Source organism: Ambystoma mexicanum, chromosome 6q (genome assembly GCF_040938575.1).
Source record: "Ambystoma mexicanum isolate Mex_15411 chromosome 6q, UKY_AmexF1_1, whole genome shotgun sequence".
NCBI classification, from domain to species: Eukaryota; Metazoa; Chordata; class Amphibia; order Caudata; family Ambystomatidae; genus Ambystoma; species Ambystoma mexicanum.
The window spans coordinates 1,041,145,608-1,041,162,194 of NC_090937.1; the positions used below are offsets into that span (position 1 = coordinate 1,041,145,608).

Sequence of the window (16,587 nt, forward strand, 5' to 3'; positions counted from 1 at the left end):
GAGTCACTTTTCTGTCTCTTGGGAGCACTATTCGTCGACGTTGAAGGCAACTCCTTAGTTTGCCCTTTTTTTTAAGCCATGTTTGTACACAATATGACACAGACGTACTGCTAATACCTACTAAAATTGGAGACAGCTACCTGCTCATGGTGCCATATTTTACGTAACTTTGGTAGATATGCATAAATAAACCTATTCACATCCAAGCAGCTTGTCAACATTCCATTCTGAGCAGCCTTGCACTAAAAATGCCTTTTTCCAAAATGGCTGTGCTTAAGATTCGGAAGTACACTTTATTTGTGGCTAAGTAGTGATTTGCAAGAACAAAGCTAAGCAGCGATATGTGTCATAAATATTGTCCTCATATATTTATGTAAGGGGTTCTTAACAAGATTTCACCAGAATAGGGCTGCGTTTATACATGAGGTTTTCAGGCAACCGTGTCCCACAAATCTTTCCTTGTTCAAGCTCACAGAAAGTACATCACACAGTGTTAATTAAATCTTGACAAGCCTTATAAGGATATAATTCCAGACAACTATATGCCCCATGTGCCTTTATCCATATGGCTGCAGTAATTATTTATCATTTTGCTTTAATTGTGTTAGAAGAGCACATCCCAGTTGTAAATATAGCTGCTGTGTGCCATAAATACCTTGGATTCTTTAAGTTGCATTAGTTAAAGGAATGAAGCCTTTGTTGTGCAGAAATCGTGCATCTGTTCATTAAAGGGCCGACAGCATCATGCCCACCCTATCAGCTGACACACGTCGGCTTGTTCCTAATGTGGCCTTGCTGCCAGGAGGCCGCGTCTCGGGTCCTCTCCTTCGTTACTGCGCAGCACCTCTGAGCCTTGAATAAAAAAGCAGGAACCATGCCACCTGCAGCGGTAATGCTCCACTGAAATCAGATAAGCCAAAATATTGAATGACCTCATTCTATAGTTTAGTAGAATAAGTATCATTTTATCGCTGGAGCGCGATCTAGGCTTCCGTCCTCATCAAAACTTGGCCACTACCCCGGGCCTCGGTACTATGAAGGAGATGCCTGAGGGGGGGGCGTGGCTGTTAGGGCGAGCATCAAAATGAAGGGCAGTTGAGCTGGGGGTGATTGATACATCTTGGCTGTGTTGGGTAGCTGCTGGTGCATGCAGATTGGGGCGAGAGAGCAGGCGAGGTTGGAGCGTAGGGAGGAAAGGCGTAAAGAGGGCATTATTGTTGATGAAAGCTGTGATACCTTGGCTTTCGATGGTCCTACAACAACAAAAATCACTTCATTAGTAGAGCAGACTGGTAGACTAGCCGCTGAAGGTGAGAGATGGCCTGGGAATAATTGGGTATGGATATAATTATTTGGGCAGTCAAGTGTCGCTGTGCAGGGTGGCTCAGTCGACTGGAAACTTAAATTGTCAAATGGTTCTCTTCAGAGGCTGTGCGTCAAAGCACTTAGCTTGAGGGGCCTGGCAAGGTTATGCAAGCTATGCAGCGGGTGTCTGCACAATGCTAATGATCTTCCCATCCTCCCCTTTTTGGTTTTAGTTTGCCTCTTTCAGTGACAGTTTATGCACAGATGTGGGTACCTTGCTTGCTGCTTCTAGGAAATCAAGCTGCTTCTCACCGATTAGGTCCAACAAGGTTGTGTATCGATATGTCAAGAATAGGATGGTGGGGAACCACCAGGGGGCACCTAGATGTGCTGACGCTTCTCGGTCTGTCTCTGCCTCGGGCCGCCTAAAATTGTGTTTTGGACCCCCCCCCCCCCAGCATGCATATAGCGGCTATATGACCCCCTCCGTGAGCTGCTGCTACCCTTGAGCACGAGTTGTGTGCTTTTTTGGACCCAAAGGTGCTGCCGCTCCCGTCAGAAGACCTCCCTTGGTGGCGAGCGGGGCCTGAAAAGGGACTTCTCCCGCCGAAGAGTTCTACGACGTGTTCTTCAGTGGTCGGTGGGGGAGGGGCGGCTGTCTTCTGCGCAGCAGTTGCCGTGGTGGTCAAGCTTCCCTCTTTGGATATGTTTCTGCGCCCCAAGAAGAGAGGAGGGTGCCATCGGAGGATCTCGTGCGGGATTGCACTATTCTAAGGATTTAGTGCTGAGGAAGTGCGGGTACGAGACCTGAGATCCCTCCTCCGTTTGACTATTTTTGCGATCGCGGGAGGTGATGTCCTCCTCGCCAGCGCGATCGTAGCAGTGCCTGGGGGCGCTGTTCGTCGGTGGATCGGGGGCTGAGATCCTGCGGGGTGCCGTGAAGCAGCGAGGAAGTGCACTCTGTGGAGCGCTGGCAGCCTGGCCCGTGAAATCGTGTGTCCTGTGTGCTCCACGTTGGTCGGCACCAGAGTACCTGGCACGGGAGGAGGATGCCTGGAGAAAGCCTCCCGTTGGTGAGCACCGCCCACCCGCTGGGGGCGTAAGTGACCCTTGTGAGACTGTGGTCGGAGTGGCTGGGACTCTACCTCTGGGCATTTTTTTTTTTTTTTTGCTGACCTGGTTTTGGGGCTTCTTCCATGGATGTAGTCGCCTCCTGTTGCTTGGAAGCCTGCATGCACCGGGGTACTCTGGCTGTTCCAATTTCTACTCTTGGCAGCTCGTCTCATTGATCCAGAGTGCCCATCTCTGCCTTTGGAAATCACTGGCCATCCCCTTTGGCAGGTTGCCCAATGCTGTCCTGAAACATCTTGCAGATGCCTGTTGCATGTCCCTCATGAGTGCAAAGTTATAGACCTGCTACATAATAAGAGCCAGACACAGACTCACCCATACGACTGGATTTCAGCATTCAGGCCATCCAGAGACAGGCAGAGCAATAACACCGGCGTCAGCGCCAGAGGAGCCTCGCACCACGATCCCCCTGTAGTGCACACCTCCTTGGACTCTGTGTCCTACAATACTGTAGACCATCAGACCCTCATTATACACCTGGAAGAGGTCAGGGACAGCTCTGGTCGGTGACCATTCCTTCATACGCTGCAGTTGCACTCTTGTGTCTTTTGGGAGCTGACCCAGTGAGGTGTTAGCTGTGCGGGGTGGCGGCCCCCCTTTTTGATTGGGCTGATCGGGTTCCTCAATTGCGGTGTCTTCCTGTTTGAGAGCTTGCTCCCCCGGGCCCGGGTTCCTGCGGTGGCCTGGGGCAGCCCCTTTCTCGACTGTGGAGGGGAGAGTCTTTGGGCTCCCTGGTCCCCTCCGCTGAAGGTGGTGGGGAAGGGAACGCCTCCAAGGCCCAAGGCCACTCGTGTCGGCTTGGCCCTGCGGTCCCCCTGGCTTTGCTGTTGGGAGGTTCTGCCTGGGGGTCGGTGTGAGGGCCCTTGGAGTGCTGGCATTGGGGAGCAGCTGCTGGTCAAGTCGCTCAAGAAATTGGCAACAGTGTCGACCTGGGGGTTGGCCCGCTATTTAGAACTGCTTCTCATCACTGCCTTCTTCCCCTCTTCTGATGGACTGGTTTCAATCTTTACAGAGGTTTCGGCGCTCCCCTGAGCAAAGTATGGATAGGAGCGATACACGGCCTGTATCCCAGTTGGATGCCATGGAAGCGCAAACAATGAGTCAAAATATGGCTGCTCTATTGGAGGAGATCAGAGGTTTCAGAGCAGACATCAGCAAGAGACTCGACTCCCTGGACAAGAAGCTAGATGCTGTTGATGATCGAGTCCAAGCCTTGGAGGCCAATCAAACGTCATCAGATCTCTTTGAAACTCAATTTGATATGCGCCTAGCGGAGTTGGAGAGAAGGGAGGAGAAGATCTTCCTTAAACTGGACGATCTGGAAAATGGGGAAAGACGCTCTAACCTCAGATTTCTAGGCATTCCGGAGCAGGATGGAGAAACACAGGCCCACATCATGAGAGCTATCAAAGCAATTATAAGTTAAGCTCTTTGACGGGGGTAATACTAGTGAGCCGACAATTGATAGAGCGCATAGAGCAGGAGGTCGTGCTGGAGCCCCTAGGTCAGTCCTCGTTAAGTTTCACTATTTCTCTGAGAAAGTCAAGATCCTGGACTTAGCCCGGAAGAAGGGCCACATTGCCTGGGAGAGTTCTAAAATAATGATCTACCAGGATCTTTCGGCATTTACTCCGGCGCGTCGGAGGCTTTGTGGCCCCTTGACCAAATGGTTGCAGTCTAAGGGGGTGCGATACAGATGGGGTCATCCCTTTTCTCTCGCTTTCGAAGTTGAAGGTTATAAGAACTCCCTCGTCACGGAAGCCGACATACAGAGGGTGACGGGCGAACTCTTAGGAGACTCGGATGGGGGTGCTGGAAACCTAGATGGACCTGTAAAGGTTGCTGACCAGCGGAAGTCCTCTCGTTTTGTGAGAGGTGTCGCGTCTGAGGTCTTGAAGAGGGTAACTTAAGCTAATGTGGAAATTGTGTCTGTGAATGAGGGTCAAGAAGTGAGTGTATGAGTTTGAGCACAGTGTTCGGGGGGTTCAGAAGGATGTGGTATTGTTTTTAATTTTTTACATCTTGGGCGGCAAGGCGGAGGCGGCCAATGGTGGCCTGGCGTGGCAGCGGTTAGATGTTGCTCTCTAGCCAGGCGCTCAGTGAAGTGGGGGGTGGGGGGAACGGGGGATGTTTTTTGTGGGTCATGGAGATCAGTTGGGTTCCATGTGGTTTGGGGTGTAATTGGTTATTGTAGTTGCTTATGCTTGGGGGAATTACTGGAGAGTTTTTTGTCAAGATTTTATTCGGCGAGTTTACTCTTTCAGGGACCAATGCTTAGACTCTATTTTTTTAAATGGGTGAATGTGATTTCCCTTTGGCGCTGGGCTCATTGAACGTGCAAGGCCTCAACTCTCCATATAAAAGGTCTCTAGTGCCAAAGGAGCTCAATAGGCTGAAACTAGACATTTTGTTTCTTCAAGAGACTCATTGGGTGAGGGGAGCTGAACCTGTTTTGAAGGGAAGGTCCATACAGAAGCTTTTTTATGCATCATCCAAGGTCAAGAAGAGAGGGGTGGCGATGGTGATCTTCCAGAGGGCCCATTTCTCTCTTTGGGCCCAGGTCAGTGATCCTGAGGGCCGTTTTGTTATGGCCAAGGGTGATTGTAGAGGAACCAAGGTGACCTTGATCTCCGTTTATGTGCCCAACGAAGCCCAGGATCGCTTCTGGTCTGAGATGAAGCTCAAAATGATTACCTTTACTGAAGGGGCGTTAATGGTGGGCGGTGACTTTAACATGGTCCTCGATCACTTGAGTGATAGGTTGCCCAGTCGCACGGTTATAGATTCCCAGCTGCAAAGACGCCTTGCGTCATCCTTCCAGAGCACCAATGATGACTTAGGGCTTTTGGACTCGCACTCGGCCCGGGAAGGTCCTGAACCCCTTTTTACTTTTTTCTCAAAACCCCACCTGTCATTTTCCAGAATTGATTGTATCCTGGTCGATAGGGGGCTTTACGACAGAATTTCGGAGGTTCGAGTGGAGGTGACTCCGTGGTCTGACCACAACTTGGTAAGGGTCCAGTTGGGGATTCCCCTTGCACTCCCAGGGCTGAGGCAGTAGACCTGCAATGACCTCCTGCTGAAGGATAAGGAGCTGGCTCAGGCTGTCTTGACTGCTATTGGGGAGTTTTTTTAGTTTAATGATAATGGGCAGGTGAGCCTGGAGGGGGTCTGGGAAGCCTTCAAGGCAACGATCAGGGGTGTCTTTATCGGGTTGGGGGCGGCGAGGAAGCGAGAGAGGGGGAGAGAGGAAAAGCTTCTTAGGGAAAAGATTGGGGCTATCCAGCCGAGGGGTAAATTGAGATCCCAGATGTTCCCGGGGAAGTTGGCCGAGCTCCAACAGCTTAAGGCGAAGTTAGCGGCTCTCCAGGTGGGGCAGACCGAAAGGAAGCTGTCCTTCCTTAAGCAAAAGTATATGGAGAAGTGTGAAAAAGCTGCCAAAATCCTAGCATGGAGATTGCGTGGGCTTAGGGAGAGTAGGCAAGTGGAGGCCCTTACCCTTCCGGATGGTAAACTCTGCCGAGAGGAACCAGGGATAGCTGACGAATTTCGGCGGTATTATGAAAGCCTATATACGTCTGACTATAAAGGAGATGGGACCGACATAGATGAATTTTTGGAGGACTTGCCGGTTCCCTCCCTTCCCCTCGAGAAAGCCTCCCTCCTGGAGAACCCCATTTAGGCCCAGGAGGTGTTAGACATTGTAGGCACTATGAAATCGGGTACAGACCAGGGGGATGATGGGTTCACTGTCTTTTTCTATAAAAAAATTTCACAGTGCCCTGGCCCCTTTCCTAGCCAAATTGTTTAATGGTGTCCTTGACTCGGGTCAACTCCCCCCATCTATGCTTTTGGCCCGTATTGTAGTAATCCCTAAGGAAGGGAAGGACCCGAGAAGTTGTCAGTCGTACCGTCCCATCTCTTTGCTCAACACGGACATGAAGATTTTAGCCAAGCTCTTGGCGAACAGGTTAGTGTTTCACCTTCCTGCCCTTGTTCATGGTGACCAGGTGGGTTTTGTCCCAGGGAGGCAAGGAAGCGACAACATCAGGAAGTCGCTCGGGTTGATGCACGAGGTGGCTCTGACCAGGGAGGAGGCTTATTTGCTATCTTTGGACTCGGAAAAAGCCTTGACCGGGTTGAGTGGGCCTATCTGAGCAAGGTTTTGGTGAAAATGGGACTGGGTCCTAGATTCTGTAGATGGATAGCAACTTTGTATAATGGCCCCTCGGCCAGGGTGGCTGTCAATGGCATTTCCTCGTCTCCTTTCTGTCTCTCCCGTGGCACTCGCCAGGGTTGTCCGATCTCTCCTTTGATTTATGCCTTAGCGATCGAGCCTCTAGCTACAGCGGTCAGAGAACATGGGGATATATCGGGGGTTCGGTGTGGTGAGCTGGTCTTTAAACTTTCGCTTTTTGCTGACGACCTTCTGGTGTATGTGACTAACCTTAGACATTCGCTCCCGAGTTCTCTTCAATCTGATGAGCGCTTTTGGGTCCTTTTCCGGGCTGAAAATTAATCATACAAAATCGTGTTTGATGCCTATGGGCAGCTCTGAACTAGAGGTGGGGGAGAGGACTACTTGGGAGGGTATCAGGGTCGAGCGGGAGGCAACGCTTTATTTGGGGGTCTGGATCCCAAGAGACCTGACAAAGCTTTTTGAGGTCGATTTCCCCCTGGTTCTGGCGAGGATTTTCGTTGATCTCCGGCGCTGGTCTTCCTTGACGCTTTCTTGGTTCGGCCGTATGGTGTCTATTAAGATGAATGTTCTTCCTCATCTGCTTTACTTGTTTTCCTCCCTCCCGGTCATTATCGCAGAATCTTTTTTTAAGGCTCTCCAGTCGGAGGTGGTTCGCTTTATCTGGAGAGGAAAGAAGCCGAGGGTTAGATTTGATACTTTAACTCTCCCTCGTTCGCACTGGGGCTTTGGCCTGCCTGATTGTCGTCGCTACTATAACGCGGCTCAGTTAAGGGTGTACCTGGAGCATTTGAGGGATGAGATGAGAACTTACTGGTCATACATTGAGGATGTCCATGCCCATCCCAGAAAAGTGAGAGACTTTCTCTGGGCAGTGGGAACCCCCCTTCCTAGGGCAGTAAAAGTGCATCCCACCTTGTCCGTGTTGTGGTCGCTGTGGAAGAAGGACAAGGGGAATGCATCCCTTTCTTCTTGGCCCTCCCCCCTGCCCTCGGTATGGGCACCCCCATTCGATTTGGGTAAAAGAAACCTTCGGGGTACTCGGGGATGGTCAGACGGAGGTTTGGAACGTGCAGCCCAGTTATTCAGGCAGGGGGTAGTCATAGACTATGATAGCCTTGTGGAATCCCTGGGCTCTCCTTCAATTTCTATTTTTGACTACCTGCGAGTTAAGGGTATTATGACTGATCCCCAGTGGGTTGAAGACCTAACCCGCCCCCCCACTCCGTTGGAGAGGGTGATAGTTGATTCCAAAAGTAGGAAAGGCATCCTCTGTAAGATCTACAAAGTGCTGATCATGGCAGAGGTAGAGCCTAGGCAGTCCTTTATGAAACATTGGGAGGGCTGGGTGAAGGGGGAAATAGGTGCGGCTACTTTGTCCGCCATTTTTAAGGTCCTTTTTTCGGGATCCCTGTACACAGCGGCTGTGGAGCATAACTTCAAGATGCTGTATGCGTGGCACCTTTCACCTGAGAGAATAGCTAAAATGTACTCAGTGTCCTCCCCGCTTTGCCCGAGAGGTTGTGGTCAACAAGGGTCCTGGTTCCACCTTTGGTGGGGATGTCCTTCTGCCCAGTTCTTTTGGTCTTAGCTCCTGAGCTGGATTAAGGAGATTACGGGGGACGACCTACCCTTGCAGCCCTTGTGCTTCTCTTTGGTGTGCTGGCCTCGGATGAGGGTAATGAACCTTTGCCACGGGTAGTTCAGGCCATGTTGCGGGTGGGGAGGTTGGCCTTGGCTCAGAAGTGGAAATGCTCTGTGATGTCTTCTAAAGCTGACTGGTTAGCTAAACTCTGGGTGATCTTTACGTATGAGAAACACTCGGAGATAACTCACGACACCATGAACTCATTTTTGCAAGACTGGATGGTGGTTCTGCTCCATGAAGATTGTGAATCAATGAGACTTTAAATGATAACTTTCATCTGCCTGTAACAGTTGTGAGGCCACCTGGGTTGCCACTGGCTGTCCTCTGTTTCCATGAATTGAGTCCGTTGTGCCAGTTTTTATTGCATATTTGGTCCCGACTCTGTGAGTCGCCTTTCTCTCCCGAGTTCCTCTGGGTTTGGTTTGGGTTGAGAGACGGGTGGGTGGGTGGGCGGGGGGTTAGTGTGGGGTGGAGGAGGGTTTGGGGGTTCCTTGACTTTGTTTCCTTTCAATGTTCCCCTACGGGGGCTTGTTATCTGAAAACTATAAATGACTAATAAAGATTCATGTTCAAAAAAAAAAAGAATAGGATGGTGGGTATGGAGAGCTTTCGGCTTTCTGTAGTACTGTAGGGTTTACCAAAAAATAGAACCTTCGTAAGCTCATGTTGTTAACGGTGTCTGTATGCAAACAAACCATATACGTTGTATTCTGGTGTATGTTTAGAAGCATATAATGCATGTAATGAGGCTCGGGAGGATAGCTCAGGGGAAACATGCTTGTCTTGGAAGCAAGACAATGCGGAGCAACAGAAGTCCGATCCCCGGGTCTGCGCTTAGGAACCTCTGGGTATGAAGCGCGTTATAAATAGCCCATTACAATATATGATTTCCTATATGAACTCCTGAGGGTTTAGGCTACTCCCATGCCCGATGTAAATCGCAATCCTGGTGCCAAGACTGCACCGATGTAATATGCTTGGGTAGTAGCTCGATTTGCCAGCTATTGTCATCTTATGGCCAGGTACGATCATCCATCACTTTTTGGTTTGTCTCCTTTAGTAAGATAGTGTAAACTTGGCCATGGGGCCTTGCTTGTTTGGCTTAGTCATTTAACTGCACCTCACTTTTAAGTCCAACAAGACCAAAACAGATCTGTAGCTGCATGTGTTCCTGTCCAGAGGTAATGTGGCCTAGATAAGGTTCTGAGTGGACAGCTTCCATTGGTGGGGTGGTAGAACCAAGAACAGTTTGTAGACGGATGGTCTGTAATGGTGCTGAGAGGCTAAAATAATTCTTCTATGATACGAATGTTGCCCAGAGCAATTCTTGCAGCTATGATCAATGTCTAACTTCACATGGATCTGTTGTTTTTTAAGCATTTCATTAAAAAGCTAGTCCTGGATAGTGTCGCCAACAGCCGCTGTGATGCCCCTTGACACTACATCACCCGAGTCAGTTTATGCCTTAAAACACTCGCCTCTCCTCAGTAAATGTAAAAGTGGTCATCCCTACCTTTGGCTCCCCTTAACATGCGGGATTCATTAGAGATTTAATTGGCATGAATTTGGTGTATTGCTTATGATGCTTCCATGAGTTACAACACACAGAATCTTCTTGATGCACAAGCATAGACAGGTCATGGAGCATTGCCAAACAAAGGATGCATGCATAATGCATGGTCAGTCCTCAAATCCCTTGCAATTGCTGCATCCACCTTGGTTTCACCATGCCGATTCTCTGCTGTTAACTGTGTTTAAAGATCTTTTGTTGCAGTAGATCTTATTTTGTACTGGCTTAAAAGACGTATTGTGACTTGTTTGGTTTTATTTGTAGGCCTCAATCTGCAGGAGCAGCCAGCCCTTGTCAGGCTTCAGCGCTCGGTGTCTGGAGGACGAGCAAATGCTTCAGGCTATCCGAAAATCCAATCCAGGGAGCGACTTCATTTATGTTGTTGACACTCGACCAAAGGTAAGAGGAATACAATATGGTAGAATGCGATAAAAAATAGAACTTGTTCTAAGCTTGCACAGATGCTTCTGCAGCTGCAGAACCTGTAGGATGTGCTGTGCATGGGACCGCAGTGAAGCCCCAGTCAAGCTTGAAATAAGTGATCTACTGGCCAGCAGTGTGTGGTGGGCTTAGTCCAGGATACAGACCCACCACAAGGGGTATGTGAAGGCATTGGGGGCCAACAGGAAAGTGGGGCTGCACATAATCTCGCTGCACCCGAATGTTCGCACCACAGCACCAGACTGACCGTGGCAGAAGGATATACGTCTGCCGTAACAATTGACCAGCTTTGTATTGTCATAAAAACTGCGGGAACGCATTGTCCCACAACAGCCTGGGTGTGGGGACTGAGGGTGAGCCAAAGCAAAAGACATGAAAGAAAGGGAAAAATAGATATTTTGAGGTGGAGAGTTTAAGGGAAATAAAGGCATAGAAAAATCAGCGAGTGATGAAAGTAAAGGGAAGACATGAAAAGGGAAGGAAGCAAATAATAAGACAGAGAAAATATTTGTTGAGAATATGACAGACACAGAGGCAGGCCCATTTTTTATGTATGCCCTGTCCTGTCTCCCACCTGTGTGCAGTGGGGCGGTGGGTACTCTCTGTGTCACCTATGAGGGAAGCTTGCAAATATTCTGCCTATCCTGTATTTTCTCCATTTGTGTATGAGACAAGCACAACCTTCGGCTGCATGCCACTCTGTACTGGTTGTGTGCGAATTCAGCTTGCAGGCCTAGACCGAGTAAGGGAAACTGGCTGTCTTTGCGGTTACTGGGTTGAGGGCGCGAGGGAAGCATGCACCTCTACGGTCTATGCTGTGCTGTACTAGTTCTGTATGTTTGAGAATATTGGCTTGCTAGTACTTGTGGATGCACATTTATTTATATTTGTTCCGATCAGGTGATCTCACTGTGTTGTTCATCCATTTCTTTTTTATTAGACTAGTATTTCCAGTAGTTTACCAACATTCCATTTGTTTCCAGCTATTATAGTAGAATTTTACATTACGTTGCTCTATTATTTGAGTTTTATATGTTTTCTTATAAACTCCTCTTGAAAGTAAGTGTCACTGTTCCTAAATGACTACTGCTTTGCAGGAGTACAGACAGCCCTACAGATAGGGGGTGTACTGGCCACTTTCACCCCCTAAAAATAGGCAAATACACTCAAAAAATACAAACAGAGAGTAAAAACCCCCAACACAAAATGGGGAAACAAACCACACATGACCATGTGCCCCTGCGTTCACTCACACAGCTCCATGGATATGTTTGGACCAGCAGAGCACATAGTACCAGAGCGAGAAACTACTATTATTAATGCCTGATTTGAAAGAAGTAAACATGTATCTTTTAATGTGTGTGAAAGCTAGGCACAAAGAAATAATTATTACAAAAATAGTTCAGTTTCCCAATTAAAACTTTTTTTTTACTCAGTTATAAAATTCTCCCATTTGGAATTGGACTAACATTTTTACCCCCTAAAAATAATTTTACTCCCACCTTTTAAAAATAGGGGATAAAATACTCCCACTTCAAAATCATATGTGGAGCACTGAGTACAGGGATGGGTACTGGCTAAACCACCTACTCAGCCCCACACTACTGCTAAACCAGTAGTGATCCCAATTATAAAGATGAAATAAGCACAGCCTGAAATGCATACCTCTCTCGCCTTTTATAGTAGTATATGTTCAGGAGGGGTCTGAGCTGATAACAGTTGCAACCCAAACAGCTAAATGAAATACAAATGTGGACTTTTATTTAAGCAATAGAATGCACATAAATTAACTAAAAGAGTCTCCAGAGACAGCCAAGTGTGGAATCATGGATTATCTGCCCTCCTCCAATGGATAGAAACCATCTGTAAGGATCCAGAAAGGATGCAATGAAAATTGTCCAGCTTCCTTTGCATGAGCCATTTTCTTTTGATTTGCTGGTAAGCAAAAAGTAGATTTGTGCCATATTTGGAACAAACCAACTTTTATTGTTGTGGATCTGCGCTTTTAAATAGTGTGTATGTCACTGTGTGTATACCATTTGATGGACACTAATCTGCGGCGATTATTTTGTTTGTTATGCCATATTGACTTCCGCAAGTGCCTCTGTTTTTAACTGTAGATTATCCCCAAATAACTACAAACCCAGTACCTGTTAAGCTCCATATTGCATGAGATTATAGCAGATCAATCCCAAACTACCATCATGCAACTTGGCTACTAGAGACATTCTTGGGGTGTTTTTTTTGTTGCAGCTTTCCTCCCTTGGCCGTCTATGGGGCACCCTTTCTTTTTGCTTTGTTTTAAACTCGTTCACGACTTTGGCATTCTTGCTGCCTTCTGACATGAGGAAATGCCATAAATGGAATGCTCTTTCCTGGAGGAAAGCTGTTGCTTTCGCAGGCAAAGCGACGGTTTGTGTCAGCCCGGGTGTCAGATCTCGACGACTGCAACTTTTTAGTCCCAGTAAACGTTAGGGTGCCTAAATGTCTGCTGCTGGGCAGATTTTTGAATAGCAACTGCCTGTTTGAGTGTTGCAGATCCTTACACTTGGTAGTCATGGGCTCCCAGCCCACATGTTAGATATCACAAGGGCTCCTGCAGTCATTTGACGAATTGTTGGAGCAAAGTCAAAGAGCAGCCAGTTGACGACCCGGGGACGACTCTTGCACCTGACCAGCACCAACTCCAGTGAAGATCCAATGAAGCACGGCTCCTCTGCCTGATCTCAAGAAAACCCATGTCAGTGCTTCGACCCCATGACTGGGGGGAACAACCAGTCTCGAGCACTGCTCGAGGATCCGCTTCAGAAAGTGTCCCTGTACCAACCGGTGGACTGACAAACTCACCTTACTGCAGCGGTAAACCTTTCGGAGTGCATCCTTGGAACTTTGAGGATCTTCTTGTGGAACAAGACACCCGCTCCTGCAAGCCTTCTTGCTGGAATAGAAGCTGTGCTGGGCCTGCTCCTTTGTAGTTCATTGTAGATAGTCTGCCGCCGCCTCATAGTGGTGACTTCTGTTGCAACAATCCTTCTTTCCCTGGAGGTGTCAGGAGCTGGTCTGCTCTGCAGAAGTCTTTCTTCATTTAAGTGTTCTACTGGAAGCTGTCTGCAACAGATTCCTAAACACTGCAACCAAGTGATACAATCCCATGTCCAAAAGTGACCTCTGCACATGCGACCCCTATGCCTTCCTTGATGGGCCCAAGCACAGAAGATTGTGTAACCAATGGATTCCAGAACACCAGCAGTGGTCTCTAGAGCAATCCGAGTCCGAGGACAGGTTTACCCGTTCTCCTCGTCCCATCCATCCCATTCCCCCCTTTTGCCCCTTCAGCCTCTGTAGGGGCCATATGGGTATAAAGTCCTGTCCCTAAATCAGTCTTTTCTAACTTTTGTTTGTGGAGGCCTGGTTTGGACCCCTACAGACTATCCTAAAGCCTGGGATTGAGTGGTTTTCCATGCTGAACATTTTGACTCTTATTAATCAGAACTTTTCACCATGCACACAGTCTTTCCACCTCATTTCAAACGCCACCTGAGGGAGAGGCACTTCCCCACTGTTAAGCACTCCCTTCGTTTGGAATGGCTTTCATTTTCAATGCCTATTTGTCTGTGTCCTTTGTGTGCTTTCCGCCTGTCCCCTCCACCCAGCCTCTGCACCCTGCCTCCGCCACTTCCCCTACCTGCCTTTTCTGCCTGTGATTGGGCCTGCTTTGCCCACGTGACCAGAACATCCTCACTTCAGCCTCCCTCCCAGGGCAGCCGGCTTAGGAGCATAAGGCAAAGGGCAGCTCCCATCCTGTTTGCCCCTGTTCGCCAATAGACGCCGGACAAAAACATCCTGCAGCTACAACTCGGGTAAGGTGGTACGGGTAGTGAGCACAGCCCTTACTCTGCTGTGGTAAAACCCTGCCACATTCACACTACTATCATTTACTCCTAGCACAATGTTGGTCTACACTGTACACTCTCCCGTTAGCCTATGTGTTGAACTGTAAAGGATCCAGAGGATAGTGTGAGGGGTTATCAATGAGAGGCGGACAAAAAGTTGTAATGTTCTCAACATTAGCTATGTGTATTAAAAGAAAATGCGTTTGGAAAAAGACCTATCTTGCCCTCACCAAAAGAGAATATCCCCACCTATGAAACTAAAACTAAAGTAAGTTAACCTTGTGTCCAAAATACATCTGACCATCACACTAATATACAAAATTAAAAGGTACCATAGTATTTCTGTTTTCACTTCAACCAAATTGTGCAAAACCATATATATACAATTTCAACAAAACAATCCTTGTCTCTAGGGTGTAGCTTCCCTTCCCCTGAACTGTTGAATGAAATACTTTGTTTCACCAAAGTTCCATTAAAGGTAATGAAAATATCTCTTTCATTGGTATTCTCCTTAAGATGGCAAAGCAAATATTCTTTTTATAATACAGGTTGAACTATATTGAAAGCAAGTATTTTATGGTCTTTAGGATGGCAAAGAAATGTTTCCAATTTCAACAAAGACTTGATATAATAAAGTTCCCAAAATATTCAAGGATGCAGTCTGAGACTTCAGGTAAGTATGACATGGAGAAGGGACACCAGGATACGTGGTAAGCATAAAAGGAAACTTCGTTATTTCATGTTATAGAGTTATTTTAGGAATTTAGGCAGGAGAGTACAGGTTACACATCTATCCTGTTCAAGCTCCTATCCTGAAGTTCAGTACAACAGACTTCACCGGAAACTGGGGCTTCCCAGATTGCACATTCCAATGCACCTTCAATTGCACACAAATGTAGTCCGTCTGGATGCTACACATCTCCCTTCTTTACACCAATGAGAAACACACTGAACATGTCAGGATGTTACACACCTCCCTTCTCAACACGAAGGTATAACACAAAAGACCTTCTCATACCACACCTCTCATCACAGCAACATCTAATACCACCACTTACTACTCAAATAGCTTACGCAAGAAAAACCCGAGGCACAGCACTACAATCTCAAACAACTGCAATCTACTAAAAACCTTTTTGTCCAACACTGTCAAATTTCCAGCCTTCCACGCTAAAGCACTATCGTTCCCACTAGGGACAACCACACAACATTCTAAACCAACACTTAATTCAATGACTCGTTTTACTGGATTTGCCACACCGTCTCAAAGCTTCCTCTTTGAGCACTAACCTGTATCAAATTACTTGCCACTTTATTTTTTTTTCGTTGTTTCTTGGTTTCTTGCTCTACTGTTCCAAAGTAACTTACACCAACAGTCTGTTCAAGGTCGCCCATGACCTCTCCTAAAGAACCATTTAAAAGACAAGAAATGGTTACCACTTTCAAAGGGCCAACACACCGGTATCTCCTGGTGTCTCCGACACGTGACACGTTACAGCGGCAAAGGTTTACTTCGGGTATGACATCTGCAGCTTGTCAAACCCTTTCTCAGCTCCTCTGCTGGCGTTGTGGTTCCTTGCAGATACGGTTGTTGCTTTCTGGTTTGACAGCACTATGGACAAACTTTGTGTGGTTTCCGGGTCCTTTGCTGCACTTCCCTTGTCTATGTTGGGTCTCCCACCACTCTGTTATGTCGGATTGACAAGTGGCAGTCTGGGAGCGCCTCTCTCCTTCAGCCTGGTTCACTCCTGTGCATTTAACCTGTCCGCGGCTCTGCTTCCTGCTCCACATACTCTGCAGCCCGATCTGACTTCTCCTTCCTTCACCTGTAGGTGATTCTCGGATTTGAATGTCCCGCACAGTTGATTGAATGAATAACAACTAGACTGTCCATTACTCTTGGTATTACTGTTGATCCTCATTGACTCCTTACTCCTCTTGTTCATCCCATTACTTAAAGTTTTCTAAAAAATCGGAGTGCAAAGTATTTTCATAATTATTTAAGTTATTTTGTTGAACGCTTTTGTCTACATAACAGTCGGCATGAGCATCAGTGTCAAATATGTTTTAGAGAGCTTATGCACATATATGAAGAATTAATAAAGTTCTGTTTAAGATGTTTAACAGAAGTAGGTTTTAAGTCCTTACAATTAAAGGGTTCTGAATAAGGACAGCAGGCCTTTAGAAATTCTGGGATTAGGGTTTATTCCTCACAGTCCATGGAAGAATACTGTGTCCCTCCTGTCAGAGCCATCACCTCCCCCGGACAGCCATCTCCTCCCATCTGATGCACCCTCCTAGTACCACCCCCAGGGTCAGGATGAGGTAGAGGCTGCCTTCTCCGGATCACATGGGAGGAGACTTTAGGCTGGGGATCAATGATGACTCCATAGGATTCACC

General features: G+C 47.5%; 1 protein-coding gene across 2 annotated transcripts in view; it reads left to right on the plus strand.

Moving 5' to 3' along the window:
- Nucleotides 1-16,587, plus strand: part of MTMR7 (myotubularin related protein 7) — a 591,157-nt gene that overhangs the window by 338,474 nt on the left and 236,096 nt on the right. For both annotated transcript variants that reach the window (XM_069631578.1, XM_069631577.1), the window contains exon 6: nucleotides 10,117-10,251. In XM_069631578.1, coding sequence (XP_069487679.1) covers nucleotides 10,117-10,251 — 135 coding nt within the window. The remainder of the gene's footprint in view (nucleotides 1-10,116; nucleotides 10,252-16,587) is intronic.